We start from the raw sequence: 16,755 nt of genomic DNA, 5'->3' as shown, positions 1-16,755 counted from the left end.
TGACAGGGGAAAAAATTAATAAAAATTTCCCAGTCACTATAATAAAGAATGTTAAACATGTTTTCTACTTTTCCTGAAAAGTAAAACCCTAAATGTTATGATTTATTTTTTCAAGGATGAGCTTTTTGTTGAACTTCTTTTTATTTATTTATTTATTTGACAGGCAGCGATCACAAGTAGGCAGAGAGGCAGGCAGAGAGAGAGAGGTGGAAACAGGCTCCCTGCTGAGCAAAGCGCCAGATGCGGGGCTCGATCCTAGGACCCTGGGATCATGACCTGAGCCGAAGGCAGAGGCCTTAACTACTGAGCCACCCAGGGGCCCCTTTTTGCCAAACTTCTAATAACTTAACAAATCATTATTTTGCATCTATTATATGATAGGCACCATGCCAATCATAATGGATACAAAGTGAAGGGAACACTGACACCAGACAGGTTAAGAAACAAGGCTATCCTTTCCTCTGTTAATGTGGAAAGTCACCTTTGATGCCTATATCATTGGCCAAGATTTTGGTTGTCCTCTTCAAGAGGATTTGTTCATTTATGCTACACTCCCTAATCTCAGTCTGCTTTTCACAGTGACTTCTGCTCACACAGAATATCAAGGGAGAAACTCATAACCAGGCCAAGAATATTTTAATGTGGACTTCTAGACTACGTGATACAATAAAGAGAGGGAATTCTATTTTCTAAATTACTTATACCTTTCCTTCAAATGTATTCCCACTCTTTTCCTGATTCTGGATCTATTTTGCTGTGTGTTTAAAATATCCAACATTTAGTCCCCACACCCTCTTAAATCCATATAAAATTACACAGAAAAACATCTGAAATATATTGACTCCACTAACTGCAATACCTTCAAAATCTTTATTTCAAGGTTCTTTTTCTCTTGACTACAACTCATTCTTAGGAACAGCACTCCAAGATGAACAAAGAACTCCAATTTATGGACTTAGCAGAATTTTGCAGTTCAGGATCCTGCCTTCTGTGACAATATAGTTTCCTTAGTACTTTTTACATCACTCATAAAACCTCCTCCTCTTTATGGTAGGGACAGTCCATAGGCATCACTGTGGACTTCCTGGTCTCTCACCCATTAAAACCCCAAGTCTTAGTATATATCAACAATACCACACTGCACTCAAGATGTGAATATTGCTAGAAGAAATCACACAACTTTCCTGACAGGTTTCACTTTAAATTCCTTACCTTAATTCTCAAATGGGCATTCTGCTTACTCTACCTGGCCTTCTATATTTCTCTAGTTATATTTATTCACAAATGGACCAAGATAACTATTTAAAACTATCTCCTCTTTACAAAAATCTTCAGCACCATCCATCGACCCATCACACTGAGAATCTAAATTAAGACACGCCAACCACCCCTAAACTTATCAACTTGCCAGCATGTGCAACCATCCCAGTTTTTTGTTACAATGTTTTCTGTTACAATGAAAGCAGCTTCCCAGTTTCTAAAGACAACTCTTCCACTTACATCCTATCCCCTCTCAATCGACTTATCTACTGCAGGACCTTCCTACTACAATGATTTTTTTTCTCTCCCTTAAAATCACCTTTTCTTTTTTCATTGTTCATTTCCATCAACATACCAACAACATGCCCTAGAATCTCCCATTAAAAAAGAAAAACCCTCCCATGAACTGTAAGCCCCCTCTCCATCTACTGCCAATTTCTCTAGCTCCATTACAGGGCTAAGAAGTTGTGTGCATTCACCGTCTTCACTTCCTCACTTTACAGTCTCTCATCAACTGCTCCAATGTGGCTTCTGTCCTGGACAAAACTCTTGTCAAAGCCCTCGACATCTTCCATGTGACCAAATTTGCAAGTCACCATTCCATCTTCACTTTGCTTGACCTCTCAACACCATTCAAGGGAACTGATCACTCTCATCTTTACCAAGCACTTTCTTGCCTTTTCTGGCACCACATTCTCTTCACTGTCCTACCTCATTCACCATCCTTTCCAGTCTTCTACGTGGGCCCCTTCTACTCTGGCCAACTACTAAATGTTGGCACATCACAGAACATGGTCCTAGGCCCTGTTCTTTCTCAATGACCTTTTCTCTGGGGGCGCCTGGGTGGCTCAGTGGGTTAAAGCCTCTGCCTTTGGCTCAGGTCATGATCTCAGGGTCCTGGGATCGAGCCCCACATTGGGCTCTCTGCTCAGCAGGGAGCCTACTTCCCCACACCCTCTCTCTGCCTGCCTCTCTGCCTACTTGTGATCTCTGTCTGTCAAATAAATAAATAAAATCTTTAAAAAAAAAAAAAAAAGATTTTCTCTGTTTCATCCAGTCCCAAGCTTTAATTATGTACATGTTGATGGCTGCAAGAGTCAAATGCCTGCTCAATATTTCCATGTGATTTTTTAGGAATCATCTCAAATAGATCTCCTCTGAGACTATGTAATTTCCCTCTCAAAATATGCTGACTACCTCCCCCAAATTTGCCCATCACAATAAATGATGCAATATCTACAGTCTTCAAGCCCCAAATATTGGAGTCAGCTTTGATTCTTCCTGCTTCCTTATGCCCCCAACCAATCTGCCTTCAAGTTCTACTCACTGTACTATTGAAATATTGCCCACTGCCCACTTCTCTAAATCTACACTTGTTCATCTGAGCCATTATCAGTTTCACCTTTTGCATGGACTATAGTAACAGCCTTTTTCTTTCAATATTTTCTGCATTTAGATACACTTGTACTCCTTACCATGGCCTACAAGACTTTACAGATTTGTCTGCTGCCTATCTCTTCTACCTCATCACTTGTTACTATCTTTCTTCACTCACTGTATTTCAATCACGTTTAAATCTGGTAATGTGTTCATATCAGTGTCTAAAGCACACTAAGCTTGTTCTCTCTCTCAGGGCACTACTGATCTATTGTTTTCAGATGGGACGTACTTTCCATGGTTCTTTGCATAGCTAGATCCTCCTCCTCTTTCAAGTCTTAGTTCAACTACATGTTGACAAAGAGACCTGTCTTGCTCACCCTATTTAAAGCAACAACCCCACTACCAACTGCAGTCACTCTCCACTACCTTTTTATTTCCACCACATTACTAGCTGAAAATATTTTATTCATTAGGTTGCTTACTACCTATAGATTTCCATACTAAGATATAAGTCTCATAAAAGAAAGAACCTTCTATTAGGAATTGCTGAGTTCCCAACACATGGCACATTACAGGTATGCAATAAAATATAAATGAATGAATAATATTTTACTAAATTCTTTTAGTACTGTGTACCTTGAAATTGATTTTAAATAACTTCAGCTCATTCATTAATTCAACAAACATATATTAAGTGCCTACACCGTCCTAGGGATAAAACTGTGACAGAAACATATAAAGAAAAATAGTTTTCTATCTTCATGCTAGTAGGGGAGATAGTGTAATGCCGTGTGACAACTACTTAAGTAGTGGTCTGCTTCAAATAGATGAGTGAGCAACAAGGAGAGGGAAAGCATGTTCTAGTGAGGGGAAACATGCTTAACTGAAGGCAGAAAGAGTCATAAAACAACAGACCAATTATACTTTTTGTATGTTGGTCAGCTATCTTCCTAGAATTCTCTTCATTATATTATTGGAATGGATTCATATCTTCATCTTATTTGGTTTATTTTTCATTCTGCTGGAGCTGTAGCTTAGTGCTTGGAATAGCTTACAGTCTACAGAGAATAAGGAACCTGACTACTGAAACATTAAATTTAGTTTTTTAAATTACTCTGATGATTACCCCTTGGTCTTTCCATGCTTTTTGCATTTGTCAATTTTGGACCTGAAGAACTTCAGGATCTATACTTTTCATTATAGCATGTGATAAAAATGAAAAAGGTGTGCTAAGTATTAAAAGAGGCATATAAATGTTTCAGAAATATTTCAACAAAAAAAATAAACAAAAGTGAGCAAATTAAAAGGACAGTTATTGATTTTAGATATTTGTAATGACTCAATTCCAAAAATAGTGGTGAATTAAGATTCTCTACGTGGTGTTCACATTATAGAAATTTATGATCACTAATTCAGCCTTGATAGATCAACACAGTGAAACCAACATCTAGAAGACAACAAAGAAAAGGAAGCCCATGGAAAGAACAAAGGATGTTGAGATGTTTAATCTGGGAGAGAGAAAACAGTGCTAGTATCTGCTTTTGCCTGCCTATGCTCTAACCCTAAGTTTTTACCTTACAAGCTCCTTTTTACATAGTTACATTGATCAAGTCTGGCAATACAAAGTCTATTTCTTATCAGTAGGTGAGAATTAAGTGAGTTCAAGATCCATAAGCATATTATCCATTATGCCTGGAGTTGATTCCAAACACCCACATACATAGAGAATTTACCACTTATCTTTGTTATATTCTAACTCTTTATTATAAGTCCTCTGCTTTGGTGTTTTGAATATATTTTATCAATGCTCCTGGCCCATTTGGCCAAAGTCCATATCCCAACCTCCATACCCATGCCTAATTTATTCAGTTTTCAGGACTGGGCCCCTCACCTACATCCCAGGTACCAGCTGGGGTCCAATAAGTGAAAATCTCTGCAATACTATCTCTGCAATATTATCCTATCAAATAAAAGTATCAATGAGGCCCAGCTGCCTGATGCTAGGCCCTGCCCATATCGATGCCTGTACTTGGAAATCAAAACTAGTCTAAACTAACCTGATTTAGCTAGACTGCCCTCTCCAATGTAAGTGGGCCTCCACAGTCAATCCAATTGGAGGTATGAACAGATTAAAAGGTTGAGTAAGAAAGAATTCCTTCTCTCTGATCTTTAAACTGGGATATTGGTCTTCTCTTGCTTTCAGACTTAGACTTGGACTAGAACTTACATCTTCAGTTCTCCTGCTTTCTCAGGTCTTAGGACTCAGACTGGTATTACATCATTGGTTCTCCTGGGTATCTAGCTTACTGACCAAAGATCTCGAGCTCCTCTGTCTCTATAATAGCACAAACCAACTCTTTATAGAAATCTATTTATATATATGTGTGTATGGTTGCATAGTCTTTTAAGCCTTGCCGGTCTTGGAAACTCTTTCTCTCTCCATCCATTTTGAATGTCAGTCTTGCTGGATAAAGTATTCTTGGCTGCATGTTCTTCTCATTTAGTGCCCTGAATATATCTTGCCAGCCCTTTCTGGCTTGCCAGGTTTCTGTGGACAGGTCTGACGTTATTCTGATGGGCTTTCCTCTGTACATAAGGAGCTTCTTTGTCCTAGCGGCTTTTAAGAGATTGATTGTATCTACAATTATGATTTCTCAATTTTACTATCAGATGCCTGGATGTTTTTTTGGAATCTATAATCTTGGGGGGAGACCGTTTTGCCTCTAGTACATGAACGCAGGTTCCATTCGTGAGACTGGGAAAATTTTCATGAAGAACTTGTTCCACTATATCTTCTAGACTTCTTTCTTTCTCCTCCCCTTCAGGGATTCCAATAATTCTGATGTTGGAATGTTTCATGGCATCATTTATTTCCCTGATTCTGTTTTCGTGGCTTCTAAGCTGTTTGTTCCAGGCTTCCTCCTGATCCTTTCTCTCTATACATATATATGTATATATTTTTTTTAATTGGTTCTGTTTTCCTGGAGAAACCCAAACTAATACAAATGATTATTTGATTTACTCTAGCTTATAATAAGGTCAGGCCTCAAAGCTCATGAGTTGCCAATCCTGGCCAGTTCTATTCTGCTGCTTATTGATGTGTAGCCTGGATTCAATTGTGCCTCGAAGACTAGCTGTACGAATTAGGACACTATTGTTCATGTAGATATTTGAATATACTTGATGCAATATAACTTATCAGTCAAATGTTCTGAGGCTAATATAAGTACCAAAAGCAAGACATGAAGAGGAAATGAATATTTAGCTAAATTGAAAATCAGTCAGAGATAAGATTCCTCAATACTGGGTAGTTTAACTAGATAGCTTCTAGAGTTCTATGAAACTTAAGATGCCAGAAAAGTTAGTGAAGAAATGGAAGTTTCTAGCTTTATCCCATAAGAACATGTATTTCTGCAATTTAAATAAACTATATGAGCATTAATGGGCCAAAAAATGATGAAGAAAGAATTAAGGATTGGTTGGTAAGACAATTCTTTAATCCAACAAATGCAAATAACAATTTTAATTCATCCTATATAATTTTAAGGCACTCAGTTCTCAGCTTGTGATAGAAGAGATATGGGAGAAGAATTTGAATAAATAAGAGTATTAGGATTTATTAGAAAAAGATAAGATTTTAACAAGGCCAGTTCAAGTAAATAAATGATTTTAACTTGATTTGAAAAACAAAGTAAATTAGCAAATATATCAAAATCAAGAAATTCTCACTGAATCTGAAAATTTTTAGTAGCTACATAGAATGGGACTAAGGTAACCCTAGCAGTACACAGAAGATAGAGTTTAATTAGAAAACATTTGATGCCAAATAGCAGCTCTAAAATTAAGGTCAAATCTCTATGGAATTCTTTTCCAAAATTCAAAAGCTCAGCCAAATCATAAGAAAATCATCAGATAAATCCAAATTCAGAGACATTCCACAGAATATCTGGCTAATACCCTCAAAACTGTCAAGGTCTTAAAGGAAAAAAAGTTTTAAAAAAAGGAGTCCTAAGCTGTTACAGACTAGAGGAGACTGGAGAGAGCTGACAATTAAATGCAATGTGGTATCTTGGACTGAATCTTTAACAGGACTTTAATGGAAAACTGATAAAATCTGAATAATGTCTGGAGTTCATGGCAACCTACCAATGTGGGTTTATTCATTCTGACAAACTTACCACAGTCAGGAGCAATGGCAAAAGCAGGGCAAACCAAAACTGGGTCAAAGATACAGGGGGACTCCACACTACACTACCTTTGAGACATTTCTGCAAATCTAAAACTGTGCCAAAATAAAAGGCTTATTTTTAAAAAATTAAGGAAGAAGTTTCCATTCAAACTATAAGGCAGTAATTCAAAAGTTCAATTTTGGAATGATTATGACATAAAAATTAAAATTAATACTATTTAGGCCAGAGAGCTTGAAAACTATGCAAATTAAGATAATTAAAATAAACTGCTTCATAAAACATAATAAAGACATGCAATAGATAAATAATAAATATACTGCAATGATGGATAATATCTATTTATAAATAAAGACATGTTGGTAAATATTGCCAAATGTTGATTTCTTGATGTATCCTGAAAGGCAGCAGGCAAAGGATAGAGAAAGAAGGAATGGGTAGCAGTCAATATTTAATTACGTTCTATGTATTCATTTTTAGTTAACCTACGAAAATAAGTGATTTAAAAAAAATCAAATGTTTGAGTTCACACTGTAATTGCTTCCAAGCACTAAAAACCAGTTTGGCTATCTCTTCAACAATACCCTGAATGACTCAAGACTGCAAAATGTTGGTAGGATACAAAATGGTAAAAGAAGTTGCTCATTTTAGAAGCTTAAGGACTTTTTCCAAATCTAACCTGAAGATAAATGTCAGTTCTCCACATCCAGATAGGATGAAATCATTTGTGGCAAAACAGTGCTCCAGCCAAAAACAACAAAAGCCAGATTAAATTTAAAAATCCAGTTTAAAGACGTCAGAAGGAGGTGGCTGCGACAATGAGTGGAGTGGCCAAGATTCCAAAGAGGGCGGTTTGTAGATCTGGAAGTATTCTTTCCCCCCTTAGTTTTAAAGATTCCGGACCTGGGCAAGGGGCTGGGAAGCCAGGCTTTGCACACAGGGCTCGTGTTGCAGGATAGAAAAATCATCGAAGATTTAGGTAGTTGTGCAGGGCGGAAGTGACACAACTGGAGATTTGAGACTCATATCTATCTCAGATCATTTGATAAATCCCAAACCTGTACAGGGCTTGAAATTAAAAAGCTAAGCCCTAAAACCTTTGAAAAGCATAATGGAGTTTTCTACAGTCTTACAATGTTGAGGACATAAACACTGGAGTACAAGCTTTGTCAGGAATAAGGTCGTATTGAGTATCAGCTCTGGGAAGCCTTACCAAAAGGACCAGGCTGAGCCACAAGTAGACCACGACTTATCAAAACTTCTACCCATTCTCCATGGGAGACAGTAAAGCATCTTAGAGAGTGATAAAAATGAATAGTAAAAATTTTATGAAGTAGGAGAGAAAAGGGGCAATTGATTAGGTGATAACCTTAAGCCCACAAGAAAAGACAGGAACTAGTACAGAAATACGTTTCCCTTAAACAAGGGCACGTACTAAGTAAGAAATAAAATACAAAAGGCAGAGTATATGGGTACAAATGCAGGTAGGTTGGTAGATTAAAATGGTCAGAAAAAGCAGAAGTTCCTTTTTATACTGGAGAGGAGAGGTTGGATATCTAAGGAGCAAGAAGGGAGCTAAAAGAGTCCTTTACAGGGGAGAGTTGAGTGGACTAACAAAAGGTCAGAAAAATGCTGGACAACACCAAGCGCCTACCTGAAGACAGTGGTCATGAATTTAAGGGTTAGTTGGCAAACCTGTGTGGTATTCCTCTCTATATAAAGCTGGGAAGGTGCTGAACAGACAGAAAGTTAAATTAAGGTTGAGGTTTTGCTTGGTGAGTAGGACAAAGGGCCAAGAGAACTTGAGGTTATAGTAAATTCAAATTGGTGGTAATTAGGTGAGCCCTGGAATCCAAAGCTAGTTAAAAAGGGAAGTGGGAACAGGAGAGGCTTGAGAGAATAAGAAACCAAGTGGCAAAATCAACAGAAATGGGTGCCAGTGGAGCTGAATTTGCTAGTCAGAGTTCTGGAGTTAAGTGGACTGGAAAGACAGCAAGTGCTGGTCAGAAAAAGGATAGACCGTAGGGCGGATGGCAGAAGTAGAGCAGAACACAGGATGATGAGAGGAGAGAAATTCAAGAAGATAAAGAGGCCAGAACAGTGAAAGAATCATCTGTATAGATATTTAAATCACCAAGAACTGTTTTTCATAATTCAAAACTGCAAGAGTAGGCTGAAGAAAGAGACCATGAAATACGTCCTAAGATCTTCAAGAAGTGAGAGAAGCAACACAGAAAGAAGCGTTACAGGACTGTAACGGGAGGGCCTACTGGGCGGTACCATCCGGTGTGCGAGCTTCAAAACTAGAGGTGTTTAGAGAGGGAAAAGGAACAGTGATGTAGAAACACTAATGCGGAACAATCCTGTAAGCCCACTGGTGTAACTGCTGTGAGAGGGAATACAATCACTACTTGAGAGGGCTGCAAGTAGAAGCAGTATCCTCAGGGAGGTAATCAGGTTTCAGGGAGCGCAGGAAGGTGTAAGTCATGTTCAGAAAAGAATACACTAATAATTTGACTCATTTATCAGTGTTTACTAAAAGGCACTGAATTAGGCACTGGGACTAAAATAGTAATAAAGACATAATCTCAGCCCTTACATAACTGCGACTCAAGTAAGGAGTTTCATATAAAAGTGATTACTTTAAAGAATGTAACTAAATTCTTTTTTTAATATAACTAAATTTTTATAACAACCTAACAGTTTTATTAAGAAACGAGGATGCTTGTATTTGAAGAATGGCCTAACAAAATTTGTGACTATTTTAATGTATCTAATCATCGTGGTATTTATTAATCATATGCTGAAAACTATTTGAATTAAGACCATGTGGGGAAAAGACATTTTTTTAACGGTAAAGAAACAGGCGAAAATGCTTTTACAAGATACATGCAGTTACCTGAGACAAAGCAGCATCCCGCTCTTCTATCACTGCGTTCATTTCTTCTGCAGTTATTCTCTTTTTACATTCCTTGGTCTTGTAGATTCTATCCACAATTACAGCTCCATTCTTCTGAATAGCTATTCCTGTGTCTGCATTGTTTATTCTGTTCAGTAATTCCTGTAATGTCTACCAACACCATTATATGTTAGTCAGACATGAAGTTTTAATATATTTTATTTAATATAGGGTTTTAATTAATAGGCACATGTGAATTGTAAATTGACTGAGTGAAGTTATTGAATTTTCATATTGCAGCAAAGATGTACATTATTAGTGTGTCAATTCTTCTTTTTCCCACATCTTAGTTCTTGAAACCCACTCAATTGAACTTAAGCCTCTAAGATATAAGACTGACATCAAGAAATCTCCTCAGAGAATGGCTTACCATGTCATTTTCTTCAGGGTTAATATTTTCTAGCCTAGAAAAAAGGGACACAGAAAGCCTGATCAGTAGCATTTCCTTAGTGCAGCAAAATGAGTTCGCTTTTTAAATCTTTAGAACCTCAAGTAATTTCATTCGACTAGTCTTTAGAGTCAACCATGACACTGAACATATTAAAGTGCCACCTGCTCGACTCCATCTTTCAATAATGCTCCATATCTTCTGCACTGACTTCAGACTGTTAAGTTATTAATGTTTACTGCTATATATGACTACAAGGATCAATTGTTCATATGTGCTTAGATGAGGAAAGTTCCCTAGTGATAGAAGCACTACTTCTCATCATTATATTTATTCCTGGACTTTCAATTCTTACCAAAAACTGTATTTCCTCTGGTTTTTTGGACTTCATCACAAATAAAACAAGGCAAGTATTTTTATTGCAAAGTTTAACTATGTTCCCTCAAAAGCAAAGACAAATAATGACCACTAAATTTGAACTGAAAATCTCCTGCTGCTATCTATTTGTTAAAACAAATACACCATATAGAAAGGCTGACCAAAACTAGAGCACACGTTTTTAGATGACTAATGTTATTTTTCTCTTTCAATACATACTTAGAATTATTCAATCTAAAGCCTAAGGAAGTAAATTCATTCCTCTCAAAAATGCATTTTGTCTTAGAAGAGTCATTGTGCTTTACTGAAATGTTTTTTGATGTTAGTGAATTGAACAAATGCAGGAAAGATAAAGAAAGAAGCTCTAAATGAGTATCTTAGAAAATGCCGATAATGTAATTTAGGCAATCATTAAATTGGGTAAGTTAAATGAAAATCTGTAATGGGTATTAATAAAATGATGTCGATCTTAGAAATAGCTCCATTATTTTTAAATTGTACTAAAATGTTTAGATATATAAGTTCCTGTTTTCTCATATTCCCAATTTCTGGGCTCCTACGATTTAATATTTACCACCATAAAAAAAGGTTACTTGGAAAAGGTATAGAGAAGCAATAAATTTATTACAAAGTTGTTGCAAACTATAGTTCAATGAAATTGCTACATTCATGAAGAGAAATTTAGAACACTGCATTTTTAATAGGAAAAAATAAACATATATAAAAAACTATTTTTTTAAGAATTAATTTATTTTAGAGACAGCATGAGAAAGAGCACAAGCAGAGGGAGTGGCAGAGGGAGAGGGAGAGAAGCAGGCTCCCCACTGGGCAGGGAGCCCAATGCTGGGGCTTGATCCCAGGACTCTAGGATCATGACCCGAGCTGAAGGCAAACGCTTAACCAACTTGAGCCACCCAGGTGCCCCATCAAAAACTATTTCTACACATTCTTAAATGGTCTAAATTTATAGTATGACAGAGCAATTTTGAATTATACATACTTAATATATCTCAAACTAGTCATGTCCACTTAGAGTCACATTTCTCCCAAAATAAATCAACAGTTTTCAAATTCCTGCTTCATAAAAGCTCGTACTACAAAAACTCTGAAGATAATTTTTAATCAATTAAAAAACAGTGAAAAGCATAAGATAACAAAATTCTTACACTTATGGATGCTCGCGTAAAAGTATTTGAAAAACATCAGTACCATTTAAACATCATTTTTAAGGAAGTCATATGTAGTGAAAAGTATTTACCTTAATATTGTTTTTTTAGATGAAATCAGACTAAGAGCTAATTACAGCAGTTTCCAAAGAAGACTCAATTTAAATTCTTATGTCATAATTAACATATTAAATTTGATAATTTAAAATGAAAAGATACATGAAAGTAAACATTCAGATTAGCAGCTTACTGGAAATGCTTGCAAAAAACCAACGTTTAGATCTCAAGGTTATAAATCTCCTTCTTTTGTTCCAAAGAACTTCATATATGATTAGGAAGAAAATAACAGTATAGGGAGGATACCTAATTTGTACGTTCAAAATAATCAACACAACAAAGAGTGTATGCAATTTCTATGTGATAACCTGTAAGTTTTTTTAGGCATTGCAAGGTGAAGAATTATTAAAGGAGAGACAAATGAGTCTGAATGTTTTAAATTAGTATCTTTCAAGAGGATATGGTTAAGAGAGTTGTATTAGTTAAGATAGTTGTATTTAGTCTACTAGTAAACTTCTCTGCTAACAAATAAAACTTTTTAAAAAATTTTCTTGTCAAAGGTTACATTAAATCCTTTCCACATAAATTTAGCATTGCAGATATAAATAATGTATATGATTGCCCTTAGAAGTACATAATGTATAGTGATTTATCATTTTGCTGATGAGTGAATTTGAACATGTTTTAGTAGGTGTGCCAGGTTTGAATGCAGGGCACGAGGTTTAAGCCAATCATTTAGCATTTATTTAGATCTCAGTTTTGCTTTACTATTCTTTATAACTTTCTTAAAGATTTTACTTATTTTGAATAACGCAGAGGACTTTGGGTGAAGGAGAGGAGAAGTGAGTTGGGAGAAATCAGAGGGGAGGAAGAACCATGAGAGACTGCAGATTCTGAGAAACAGGGTTTTGGAGGGGATGGGGTTGGGGGGTTGGGAAGGCTTGGTGGTGGGTATTAAGGAGGGCACGTATTGCATGGAGCACTGGGTGTGGTGCATAAACAATGAATCTTGAAACATTGAAAATAAAATAAAATTTAAAAACAAAACAACAACAAAAAATTTTACTTATTTATTTGACAGAGAGAGAGCACAAGCCGGGAGAGCTGAAGAGGGAGAAGCAGGCTCCTGCTGAGCAGGAAGCCCATTGTGGGACTCGATCCCAGGACGCTGAGATCATGACCTGAACCGAAGGCAGACGCTTAAACAACTGAGCCACCCAGGCGCCCCTAACCTTTAAAATTGATCTCAATTTTGCTCTATGGTTATCCCTGTAAGTACAGTGATAAATGGTCATTAAGAAAAACCAAAACTTTAATGAAAATGAACAAATGGTTAATCTGAGATTCAAAAAATTCATACAAACAAGTAACTTTCAATATAAACATGAGTCTGGAAAGAGAAAAGGCTAATATTTATATTTCTCTATTTGTATTTCTTTAAAAGTTTCATGAAGTACTTCTCATGGATATCAAAGATTAACTACATCATAATTTAGTCTCAATCAGATTATTTACAGCAGAGATCAGCAAACTTTCTTTAAACAGTCATATAATATTTTAGACTTTGCTGTATGTTCTCTGTTGCAGCTACTAAATGCTGCCTTTGTAGTACAAAAGCATCCAAAGATAATATGTAAATGAACAGGTGTGGCTGTGTTACAATAAAACTTTATTCACAAAAAAAACAGGAAGGATGGATGTGCATGTCTTTACTTTGCACATCCCTGATATAGAGCACTGGAAAATGAGACCAGATCTTTGATGTTAAAATACTGTTTAAGTGCCAATTGCGACATATTTTTCTGAGTTGGATCACTCAATACCCAGTTAAAGACTAATCACCTAAAAAATTGGATTTCAGAAAATAAAATTCAGTCTTATTAGTACATCACTTACTGTACTACTTAAGAAAACATAAAAATTAGACAAAAACCTACTTTTAGAAAAAAGACGAGAATTTGAAACAGTTTACCAGGTTTTCTATTTTCTATATAAAATGACTTGTTAGAGGTTTAAGGTTTACTAGCAGCATGTGTAACATATAAGGCTTTACTGGTTTAATAAAGACTTAAAGTAATAGTCGATGTTATATGAAATACAGCTGACAAACTATAAATTATATATCATTAAAAGGAAATTTGCAATTATACAAAAGAATATCAACCTTTTAGAAACTAAATTATGCCTGTAACAGTCTAACCAGACATACTCATGATAATTAGTAAGAATTTTGCTGAAGTAAATGTCCATGGGCTCAAGTTTCAATTGATTTCCTATACCTTGCATATTCTGACTGACACCCCTGCACGCTAAGTGAAAAGACCCATGCATGAAATGTCACATTTCTTGATTTATCCCTAGATCAGTCAATATCATGTCTTTCCTTTCTGAACCTATAGTCATTCACCTTGTTCAATGGGAAGCAGTTAAACTTTGACCTCAAATGATAAAAGGAACTAGTGATCAGCCTAATCAAAAAACTCTGAATTGTTTATTTTTATTCTCTTTCATTTTTACACAGTGTCACCTTAATATGTTAAAAAGAAAAACTGAAGACACTGAATATCACATGATCTCAAAAGCTGGAATATACATACACAAATGTATCTATATTAGTAAGTGAATTTTGGTCATTTTAACTTGAATCCTTTTTACTTTTTTCCTAGTTTTGGCTAAAAGTGAAAAAGAAAAAAAGCACTGAAAATTCAAGGGGCAGGGGAAGGCAGACATGGCAGAATATAAGAAAAAATAGACATCACAAAAAGACAGAAGTAGATCAGAACTGGCAAAGATGAAAAGAAAATGACAGAAAGAATTTGAAGATTATAGGAAGCAAGAAATAAGGAATTAAGACAAAAAGAGATGTGAAATAATGTGTATTATTTCAACTTGTAACTCAGTGCCTCCAAATATGCTTTTCAGTCAAGCAAAGCTCAATTGGTTCTACCTTAAGGAATTCACCTAAAAGGCACTACTTAAAGTTCAGAACCTACAGATGCCAACTGAGTAGAAAGGAGCATCCACAGTAACATTTAAAACTATGCTGACGTATTATTCTTTTAAAGCTGTTGTTCTTCCCTCTTATGTATGATTTTTCCTGATCTCCCCAATCTGCACCCCGAGACTATAAAACTGTAGGAGTGGACTACAACATGTTCCTAAGAAACAATAATTATTCATATCAATTAATATTATTTTAAGAATTTATGCAGTTATTTCTTTAATGTCTATCTTCTCAAGTAAACTGGGATCATAATGCTGCGTTCTGAGTAACCTGACAGTACAAAGTCAATAAATATTTATTGAATGGATTAAATAAACTAAAAGAAAAGGCTTGGGATTGAGTGTTTTTCTTTTCTCCCTTTCCCACTTCTCCCTTAATACAAATGCTACAGAGAACAAATGAAAAAGGGTCTGCCTCGGGGAACCTTAATTTTAACATATTGTAATAAAAACTGGAAACAAATGTATGCACAAATTAGACAATGGAAGGTAAAAAAAATAGAAAAAATAGAAAGAGAGGTTCAAATTAAATTGAGCCTTCAATTAAAGAGAGAATGAATAAAACTAAGAGACCAAATCAGTAGAGGCTCTAAGGAAAAAGTTTTGATTTGGGTATGTGGGCAGATGGTTGGGACAAGGGACCAAGGCAAAATAAGGTTTTTAAAAATGAATTAATATTTCCATTTGGTAAGTTTGAGTCACCTATGTAAGTCTGAGATAGGTAAGTCATACAATGTGTAATTGACTTTGACTCCTTGGGCAAGTGGTCAACCACTCAAAGTTTTTTCACCCATAAAGCACAAACATTATCCCCTTGAGGAGTTGTGACATTGTATAAAAAGCTGATTTGTTATCTTTGGGATGTGATTTTGATTTCTGAAGGAAACAAATCTATTTAGAAGCAAATTTCATGAATAAAATTGGTAATCGGGGCGCCTGAGTGGCTCAGTCGGTTAACCATCTGCCTTCAGCTCAGGTCATGATCCCAGAGTCCTGGGATAGAAGCTGAGCAGGGAGCCTGCTTCTCCCTTTGCCCCTGCCCCTCCCTCCCACTCATGCTTTCTCTCCCTCTCTCTCTCAAATTAATAAATAAAATCTTTAAAAAAAATTGGTAATCAACCGAGGTAACAAGATTCACAGTCATAAATTACATGTCAATACAGCACTGTGCAGCAGCTGATAAACTGAATGTAATAGTACCTCCAAATTTCCAAATTCCCAAAGAAGAGTCGTAAAGTTATAATGAAAGTATTACTGAAATAAAAAAGGCATCTACTTTTTTTTTTTAATTTTTTTATTTTAATAAACATATAATGTATTTTTATCCCCAGGGGTACAGGTCTGTGAATCGTCTGGTTTACACATTTCACAGCACTCATCATAGCACATACCCTCCCCAATGTCCATTTCCCCACCACCCTCTCCCATCCCCCTTCCCCCCCGCAACCCTCAGTCTGTTTCTTGAGATTGAGTCTTTTATGGTTTGTCTCCCTCCCAATCCCATCTTTTCATTTTTTCTTTTCCTACCTCCCCCCAAACCCCCCCACCTTGCATCTCCACTTCCTCATATCAAAGAGATCATATGATAGTTATATTTCTCCGATTGACTTATTTCGCTAAGCATGATACCCTCTAGTTCCATCCACGTCGTCGCAAATGGCAAGATTTCATGTCTTTTGATGGCTGCATAGTATTCCATTGTGTATATATACCACCTCTTCTTTATCCATTCATCTGTTGATGGACATCTAGGCTCTTTCCACAGTTTGGCTACTGTGGACATTGCTGCTATAAACATTCGGGTGCACGTGCCCCTTCGGAGCACCACGTTTGTATCTTTAGGATATATACGCAGTAGTGCAATTGCTGGGTCGTAGGGTAGCTCTATTTTCAGTTTTTTGAGGAACCTCCACACTGTTTTCCAGAGTGGTTGCACCAGCTTGCATTCCCACCAACAGTGTAGGAGGGTTCCTCTCT

The 16,755-nt window shown here is 36.2% G+C and overlaps 1 protein-coding gene across 1 annotated transcript in view; it reads right to left on the bottom strand.

Annotated features, from left to right (window-relative positions):
• The window catches only part of MIPOL1 (mirror-image polydactyly 1), a 273,459-nt gene that overhangs the window by 205,571 nt on the left and 51,133 nt on the right, over window positions 1–16,755 (bottom strand). The window contains exons 7-8 of the mRNA XM_080809163.1: window positions 10,157–10,190; window positions 9,727–9,897 (exon numbers count right to left, since the gene is read on the bottom strand). Coding sequence (XP_080665289.1) covers window positions 9,727–9,897; window positions 10,157–10,190 — 205 coding nt within the window. The remainder of the gene's footprint in view (window positions 1–9,726; window positions 9,898–10,156; window positions 10,191–16,755) is intronic.

Source organism: Martes martes (genome assembly GCF_963455335.1).
Source record: "Martes martes genome assembly, chromosome: 7".
NCBI lineage: Eukaryota > Metazoa > Chordata > Mammalia > Carnivora > Mustelidae > Martes > Martes martes.
Note: the sequence above shows the minus strand (reverse complement) of the source record. Positions and strands in the feature narration are given on the sequence as shown.